This window comes from Erinaceus europaeus, chromosome 22 (assembly GCF_950295315.1).
Source record: "Erinaceus europaeus chromosome 22, mEriEur2.1, whole genome shotgun sequence".
NCBI classification, from domain to species: domain Eukaryota; kingdom Metazoa; phylum Chordata; class Mammalia; order Eulipotyphla; family Erinaceidae; genus Erinaceus; species Erinaceus europaeus.
This window is the reverse complement of record NC_080183.1, coordinates 570349-579092: the sequence shown is the minus strand read 5'-3', so window position 1 is coordinate 579092 and position 8744 is coordinate 570349. Positions and strand designations below refer to the sequence as shown.

The 8744-nt window shown below is 66.3% G+C and overlaps 1 protein-coding gene across 2 annotated transcripts in view; it reads left to right on the top strand.

Moving 5' to 3' along the window:
* Positions 1–385: 385 nt before the first annotated feature.
* ITPK1 (inositol-tetrakisphosphate 1-kinase) overlaps positions 386–8744 on the top strand; it is a 67659-nt gene continuing 59300 nt past the window's right edge. Inside the window, exon 1 of one of the 2 annotated variants that reach the window (XM_060180940.1) lies at positions 386–568. In XM_060180940.1, coding sequence (XP_060036923.1) covers positions 474–568 — 95 coding nt within the window. In that variant the 5' untranslated portion in view covers positions 386–473. The remainder of the gene's footprint in view (positions 569–8744) is intronic. The other variant, XM_060180941.1, reaches the window with a different exon arrangement.

Below are 8744 nucleotides of genomic sequence, written 5' to 3'. Positions count from 1 at the left end.
GGGGCCTGCCGACGGGGCGGGGCCTGTGAGCGGAGCGGGGCCGGAGGGCGGGGCGGAGCCTGCGGACGGGGCGGGGCCTGTGAGTGGAGCGGGGCCGGAGGGCGGGGCGGGGCCGGAGGGCGGGGCGGGGCCTGTGAGTGGAGCGGGGCCTGTGAGTGGAGCGGGGCCTGCGGACGGGGCGGGGCCGGAGGGCGGGGCGGGGCGGGGCCTGTGAGTGGAGCGGGGCCTGCGGACGGGGCGGGGCCTCTGTCGGGGCGGGGCCTCGGGCTGCGGCGGGGCGGGGTCCTTGCGGTCGCGGGGGGGGGGTGGGGGGCGCTGGAGCGGTGAGGCGGGGTCTGCGGGCCCCTCCCCCGCCGCGGAGCCCCTCCCCGCCCGGCCCGCCCCGCCCCGCCCCGCCCCGCCCCGCAGGGAGCTCCCGCTCTGTCGGCCCGCGGCCCCGTCTGGCCCGGCCACCCCGCCGCCCGGCCGGCGCCATGCAGACCTTCCTCAGGGGCAAGCGGCTGGGCTACTGGCTGAGCGACAAGAAGCTCAAGAAGCTCAATTTCCAGGCCTTCGCCGAGCTGTGCAGGTGAGCGCCGCGCCCCGGGCCGGGCAGGTGCGGGCCGGCGGGCGGGCGGGGGGCGAGCTGTGCGGGGCGAGGCCGCGGGTGGGGGCGGGGCGGGGCGGGCGGCCGCGACAGGCTGCGCGCAGACCGAGGGCCCGCCGCCACCCATGGGCGCTGCGGCGCTGCGGCGCGCGGTGCAGGCCACCCCGGAGGCCGCGGGACCCCGGAGCCCGGCCCGCCCCGGCCGCTGTCACGCCGCCGCCCGCCGCGACGTGCTGCCCCCGAGGCCCCGCGCCCGCCGGTTCCGGCCACGTGCCCGCACCCTCGTGGGCCCCGGCCCGGCCGGCCCGCCGCTCTGGGCCGGCGCTGCACCTGACTCGGGCCGGCCCGGCTGCGGGCGTGTCGCGGGACTGAGGAGACGGGGGCGCGGGGCTTGGAGACGCCCCTCCGCGAGCCCGCACCGGGGGCCCCGTCAGTCTGCGTCCGCCCTGCCCGCTCCGGGGTCTCCGCATTCCCCGCACTCCCCGGGCGCCAGGCTGCCGCCGGTGTGGGGACCCGCTAGGCTGTGGGGACCCCCTCTCAGGTGTGTGGGGACCCCCTCTCAGGTGTGGGGACCCCCTCTCAGGTGTGTGGGGACCCCCTCTCAGGTGTGTGGGGACCCCCTCTCAGGTGTGGGGACCCCCTCTCAGGTGTGTGGGGACCCCCTCTCAGGTGTGGGGGACCCCCTCTCAGGTGTGTGGGGACCCCCTCTCAGGTGTGGGGACCCCCTCTCAGGTGTGGGGACCCCCTCTAAGGTATATGGGGACCCACTCTAAGGCTGTGGGGACCCCCCTCTAAGGCTGTGGGGACCCCCCTCTAAGGTGTGTGGGGACCCCCTCTCAGGTGTGGGGACCCCCTCTAAGGTGTATGGGGACCCCCTCTAAGGCTGTGGGGACCCCCCTCTAAGGCTGTGGGGACCCCCTCTAAGGTGTGTGGGGACCCCCTCTAAGGCTTTGGGGACGCCCTCTTAGGTGTGTGGGGACCCCCCTCTAAGGCTGTGGGGACCCCCTCTAAGGTGTGTGGGAACCCCCTCTAAGGCTGTGGGGACCCCCCTCTAAATGTGTCAGGACCCCCTCTAAGGCTGTGGGGACCCCCTCTAAGGCTGTGGGGACCGCCCTCTAAGGTGTGTGGGGACCCCCTCTAAGGCTGTTGGGACCCCCCTCTAAGGTGTATGGGGAGCCCCTCTAAGGCTGTGGGGACCCCCTCTAAGATGTGTGGGGACCCCCTCTAAGGTGTGTGGGGACCCCCTCTCAGGTGTGGGGACCCCCTCTCAGGTGTGTGGGGACCCCCTCTCAGGTGTGTGGGGACCCCCTCTCAGGTGTGGGGACCCCCTCTCAGGTGTGGGGACCCCCTCTCAGGTGTGTGGGGACCCCCTCTCAGGTGTGGGGACCCCCTCTCAGGTGTGGGGGACCCCCTCTCAGGTGTGTGGGGACCCCCTCTCAGGTGTGTGGGGACCCCCTCTCAGGTGTGGGGACCCCCTCTCAGGTGTGGGGACCCCCTCTCAGGTGTGTGGGGACCCCCTCTCAGGTGTGGGGACCCCCTCTCAGGTGTGTGGGGACCCCCTCTCAGGTGTGGGGGACCCCCTCTCAGGTGTGTGGGGACCCCCTCTCAGGTGTGGGGACCCCCTCTCAGGTGTGGGGACCCCCTCTAAGGTATATGGGGACCCACTCTAAGGCTGTGGGGACCCCCCTCTAAGGCTGTGGGGACCCCCCTCTAAGGTGTGTGGGGACCCCCTCTCAGGTGTGGGGACCCCCTCTAAGGTGTATGGGGACCCCCTCTAAGGCTGTGGGGACCCCCCTCTAAGGCTGTGGGGACCCCCCTCTAAGGTGTGTGGGGACCCCCTCTAAGGCTTTGGGGACGCCCTCTTAGGTGTGTGGGGACCCCCCTCTAAGGCTGTGGGGACCCCCTCTAAGGTGTGTGGGAACCCCCTCTAAGGCTGTGGGGACCCCCCTCTAAATGTGTCAGGACCCCCTCTAAGGCTGTGGGGACCCCCTCTAAGGCTGTGGGGACCGCCCTCTAAGGTGTGTGGGGACCCCCTCTAAGGCTGTTGGGACCCCCCTCTAAGGTGTATGGGGAGCCCCTCTAAGGCTGTGGGGACCCCCTCTAAGATGTGTGGGGACCCCCTCTAAGGTGTGTGGGGACCCCCTCTCAGGTGTGGGGACCCCCTCTCAGGTGTGTGGGGACCCCCTCTCAGGTGTGTGGGGACCCCCTCTCAGGTGTGGGGACCCCCTCTCAGGTGTGGGGACCCCCTCTCAGGTGTGTGGGGACCCCCTCTCAGGTGTGGGGACCCCCTCTCAGGTGTGGGGGACCCCCTCTCAGGTGTGTGGGGACCCCCTCTCAGGTGTGTGGGGACCCCCTCTCAGGTGTGGGGGACCCCCTCTCAGGTGTGTGGGGACCCCCTCTCAGGTGTGTGGGGACCCCCTCTCAGGTGTGGGGACCCCCTCTCAGGTGTGTGGGGACCCCCTCTCAGGTGTGGGGGACCCCCTCTCAGGTGTGTGGGGACCCCCTCTCAGGTGTGGGGACCCCCTCTCAGGTGTGGGGACCCCCTCTAAGGTATATGGGGACCCACTCTAAGGCTGTGGGGACCCCCCTCTAAGGCTGTGGGGACCCCCCTCTAAGGTGTGTGGGGACCCCCTCTCAGGTGTGGGGACCCCCTCTAAGGTGTATGGGGACCCCCTCTAAGGCTGTGGGGACCCCCCTCTAAGGCTGTGGGGACCCCCCTCTAAGGTGTGTGGGGACCCCCTCTAAGGCTTTGGGGACGCCCTCTTAGGTGTGTGGGGACCCCCCTCTAAGGCTGTGGGGACCCCCTCTAAGGTGTGTGGGAACCCCCTCTAAGGCTGTGGGGACCCCCCTCTAAATGTGTCAGGACCCCCTCTAAGGCTGTGGGGACCCCCTCTAAGGCTGTGGGGACCGCCCTCTAAGGTGTGTGGGGACCCCCTCTAAGGCTGTTGGGACCCCCCTCTAAGGTGTATGGGGAGCCCCTCTAAGGCTGTGGGGACCCCCTCTAAGATGTGTGGGGACCCCCTCTAAGGTGTGTGGGGACCCCCTCTCAGGTGTGGGGACCCCCTCTCAGGTGTGTGGGGACCCCCTCTCAGGTGTGGGGACCCCCTCTCAGGTGTGGGGACCCCCTCTCAGGTGTGTGGGGACCCCCTCTCAGGTGTGGGGACCCCCTCTCAGGTGTGGGGGACCCCCTCTCAGGTGTGTGGGGACCCCCTCTCAGGTGTGTGGGGACCCCCTCTCAGGTGTGGGGACCCCCTCTCAGGTGTGGGGACCCCCTCTCAGGTGTGTGGGGACCCCCTCTCAGGTGTGGGGACCCCCTCTCAGGTGTGTGGGGACCCCCTCTCAGGTGTGGGGGACCCCCTCTCAGGTGTGTGGGGACCCCCTCTCAGGTGTGGGGACCCCCTCTCAGGTGTGGGGACCCCCTCTAAGGTATATGGGGACCCACTCTAAGGCTGTGGGGACCCCCCTCTAAGGCTGTGGGGACCCCCCTCTAAGGTGTGTGGGGACCCCCTCTCAGGTGTGGGGACCCCCTCTAAGGTGTATGGGGACCCCCTCTAAGGCTGTGGGGACCCCCCTCTAAGGCTGTGGGGACCCCCCTCTAAGGTGTGTGGGGACCCCCTCTAAGGCTTTGGGGACGCCCTCTTAGGTGTGTGGGGACCCCCCTCTAAGGCTGTGGGGACCCCCTCTAAGGTGTGTGGGAACCCCCTCTAAGGCTGTGGGGACCCCCCTCTAAATGTGTCAGGACCCCCTCTAAGGCTGTGGGGACCCCCTCTAAGGCTGTGGGGACCGCCCTCTAAGGTGTGTGGGGACCCCCTCTAAGGCTGTTGGGACCCCCCTCTAAGGTGTATGGGGAGCCCCTCTAAGGCTGTGGGGACCCCCTCTAAGATGTGTGGGGACCCCCTCTAAGGTGTGTGGGGACCCCCTCTCAGGTGTGGGGACCCCCTCTCAGGTGTGTGGGGACCCCCTCTCAGGTGTGTGGGGACCCCCTCTCAGGTGTGGGGACCCCCTCTCAGGTGTGGGGACCCCCTCTCAGGTGTGTGGGGACCCCCTCTCAGGTGTGGGGACCCCCTCTCAGGTGTGGGGGACCCCCTCTCAGGTGTGTGGGGACCCCCTCTCAGGTGTGTGGGGACCCCCTCTCAGGTGTGGGGACCCCCTCTCAGGTGTGGGGACCCCCTCTCAGGTGTGTGGGGACCCCCTCTCAGGTGTGGGGACCCCCTCTCAGGTGTGTGGGGACCCCCTCTCAGGTGTGTGGGGACCCCCTCTCAGGTGTGGGGACCCCCTCTCAGGTGTGTGGGGACCCCCTCTCAGGTGTGTGTGGACCCCCTCTCAGGTGTGGGGACCCCCTCTCAGGTGTGTGGGGACCCCCTCTCAGGTGTGTGGGGACCCCCTCTCAGGTGTGGGGACCCCCTCTCAGGTGTGTGGGGACCCCCTCTCAGGTGTGTGGGGACCCCCTCTCAGGTGTGGGGACCCCCTCTCAGGTGTGTGGGGACCCCCTCTCAGGTGTGGGGACCCCCTCTCAGGTGTGTGGACCCCCTCTCAGGTGTGTGGGGACCCCCTCTCAGGTGTGGGGACCCCCTCTCAGGTGTGTGGGGACCCCCTCTCAGGTGTGTGGGGACCCCCTCTCAGGTGTGGGGACCCCCTCTCAGGTGTGTGGGGACCCCCTCTCAGGTGTGGGGATCCCCCTCTCAGGTGTGGGGACCCCCTCTCAGGTGTGGGGACCCCCTCTAAGGTATATGGGGACCCACTCTAAGGCTGTGGGGACCCCCCTCTAAGGCTGTGGGGACCCCCCTCTAAGGTGTGTGGGGACCCCTTTAAGGTTGTGGGGACCCCCTCTAAGGCTTTGGGGACGCCCTCTTAGGTGTGTGGGGACCCCCCTCTAAGGCTGTGGGGACCCCCTCTAAGGTGTGTGGGGACCCCCTCTCAGGTGTGTGGGGACCCCCCTCTAAGGTGTGTGGGAACCCCCTCTAAGGCTGTGGGGACCCCCTCTAAGGCTGTGGGGACCTCCCTCTAAATGTGTCAGGACCCCCTCTAAGGTGTGTGGGGACCCCCTCTAAGGCTGTGGGGACCCCCTCTAAGGCTGTGGGGACCGCCCTCTAAGGTGTGTGGGGACCCCCTCTAAGGCTGTTGGGACCCCCCTCTAAGGTGTATGGGGAGCCCCTCTAAGGCTGTGGGGAGCCCCTCTAAGATGTGTGGGGACCCCCTCTAAGGTGTGTGGGGACCCCCTCTATGGCTGTGGGGACCCCCTCTAAGGTGTGTGGGGACCCCACTCTAAATCTGTGGGGAGCCCCTCTAAGGCTGTGGGGACCCCCTCTAAGGTGCGTGGGGACCCCCTCTAAGGTGTGTGGGGACTCCCTCTATGGCTGTGGGGACCCCCTCTAAGGTGTGTGGGGACCCCACTCTAAATCTGTGGGGAGCCCCTCTAAGGCTGTGGGGAGCCCCTCTAAGATGTGTGGGGACCCCCTCTAAGGTGTGTGGGGACCCCCTCTAAGGTGTGTGGGGACCCCCCTCTAAGGCTGGGGGGCACACACCGGAGGCTTGTGAGGGTCTGGGGCCTCTGGGGGAGCCCGGCCCCTCAGGAGGGTCAGCGGCTGGCTGGAGGAGCCCTGGAGGTCCCTGTGGCCCTGGGGGTCCCGCTTGGTCTTTCCAGCCATTTGGGCTTGGAGAGGGAAGAGAGAAGAGCAGTTTTCAGTTTCTCCTTAGTGGCTTTCAGGGGCAGTGCCCCCTGGCGGTGGGTTTCCACGCTGGGTGGCTTTGTGCCTGGGGCGGGTGCGGGGCAGGAGCGGGCCGCGGGCAGGCTGTCTGCGGGAGGCTGGCATCTACAGCCCCAGGAGGAGCCCGGCTGCCTGAGTCACAGGGGACCCCCAGGTGGGGGGTTCGGGCCGGCGTTGCCCCTGCTCGGCTTCCCTGTCTGTGTCCGGCAGGTGACCTTGAGGCGCCTCCGGGGTGGCGGCTGGCTCAGCAAGGTCTGGCACAAGGGCCTTGGGTGTCGGGCTGCGAGTGGGCGGTCAGGGGCGAGCCCTGCCTGTCCACAGGCCCGGGTAGCACACCGACCCTGGTCCAGGCTGCGGGAGCATCTCGTCACGGCGCGGGTGGGTGGGTGACCCTGGCCCTCGCTGCTCGGCAGGGCTCCCTGCGGGGTCTGATGTCTGGCTTCACCGCCCCAGGCCCCAGAGACCGAGACAGACAGACACCACAGCACTGTCGCTTCCCTCAGTGCCATGGAGGCCGGACTCGAAGAACCCTGGTCACGCATGAGACAAGGCAGGCACGATGCCCAAGTGAGCTGTCCTGCCGGTGAACGTCGTTACTTTACTTATTATTATTACTTTTACCAGAGCCCTGCTCGGCTCTGGCTGACGGTGGTGCAGGAAATTGAACCTGGGACTTCAGAGCTTCAGGCATGAGAGTCTCTGCAGAACCATTATGCTATCTACCTCGTCCCATCACTTAACTTTTTACAGTCTTTATCTTTTTTTTAAATATTTATTTATTCCCTTTTGTTGCCCTTGTTGTTTTATTGCTGTTGTTATTTATGTCATTTTTCTTTGATAGGACAGAGGGAAATGGAGAGGGGAGGGGAAGACTGAGAGGGGAGAGAAAGACAGACACCTGCAGACCTTCTTCACCGCCTGTGTAGCGACTCCCCTGCAGGTGGGGAGCCGGGGGCTCGAACCGGGATCCTTACTCTGGTCCTTGCGCTTTGCACCATGTGAGCTTAACCCGCCGCGCTACTGCCCGACTCCCAAAGAGTCTTTATTTTATTTGCTTATTGGATAGAGAAAAATCCAGAAGGAAGGGGAGACAGACAGGGAGAGAGACAGAGAGACATCTGCAGCCTTGCTTCACCACATGTGAAGCTTCCCCCCTGCAGGTGGGGACCAGGGGCTTGAGCCCGGGTCCTTGTGCCTAGTAACGTATGCTCAGCTTGGTGTGCCACCGCCTGGCACTGCCAACTTTTTTTTTTGCCTCCGGGGTTATCGCTGGGGCTCGGTGCCTGCACCATGAATCCACTGCTCCTGGAGGCCATTCTTTCTCATTTTTGTTGCCATTCTTGCTATTTTTGTTATTGTTATCACTGTTGTCGTTGTAGGACAGGACAGAGAGAAATGGAGAGAGGAGGGGAAGACAGAGAGGGGAGAGAAAGACAGACACCTGCAGACCTGCTTCACCGCCTGTGAAGCGACTCCCCTGCAGGTGGGGAGCCGGGGGCTCGAACCGGGATCCTGATGCCGGTCCCTGCGCTTCACACCATATGTGCTTAACCCGCTGTGCTACCGCCACCCCCCCAACTCTGTAACTTTGTTTTTAATGCGGCATCAGGAGATGAACCCGGGGCCTCGCTCATGTAGATTCTGCTGAGCGGCCTCCAGGGCCCATTTCACTGTGCTTCAGAGAGAGACGCCCCACCACCCTGGAGCTTCCCGCAGGGCTGGGATTTGAACCCAGAGCTTTGATGCTGCTGAGCTGCCCTGTCCCAGCTGACTTAGGGAAAGGTCTGTGTTAGAGAGGACCCGGCAGCATTCTGGCGTACCGAGCGCAGGGCTCACGCCTGGAAGTCCCATGTGCCGCCTGCTTCGAACCTCCCGGCTGTGAGCTGACGTTGATTATTACATTTTAACGTTGCTCTTTCCAAACGAGAGGGGCCCAGAGCACCTCTTAGCGCCGGTTTGCGGTGGTGCCGGGGTTTGAACCTGGAGCCTCTGGAGTCTCAGGAATGTAAGTTAGGTGCTCTGCATGCTGTGTCCTCCCGACCCCGGGGGAGGCCTCTCAGGAGGACAGGTGGACAGGGCTTCCGTGCTCAGGTGTCTGAGTGCCAGGTCCCGGCGGGGACCAGGGCCCCAGGCTGCAGGAAGCGTGAGCCCAGGTCCGAGGCGTGCCCAGGGCCTCCTGCCGGCTGCTCCAGGATGGCTGTCGGCCTCGGCCAGCAGTGGCTTGGCTCGGGAGAGTCAGGGTGTACCAGGCACCCTTCCCCTCGGTGCCTCACTCCCTGCCGTCAAGGGGACAGGCTTCTGGGGCCCGGGATGTGCAGTGACGGTGCTCAGGATGCCTCGGTCGTCCTGGACGCTGTAGCCAGAGTGCTCTGGTGGAAAGAAACAGTGAGGTCTCCTCCTGGCCTGGAATTGCCTCGGGCCTCATGGGCAATGGAGGGAGAATCTTCCCG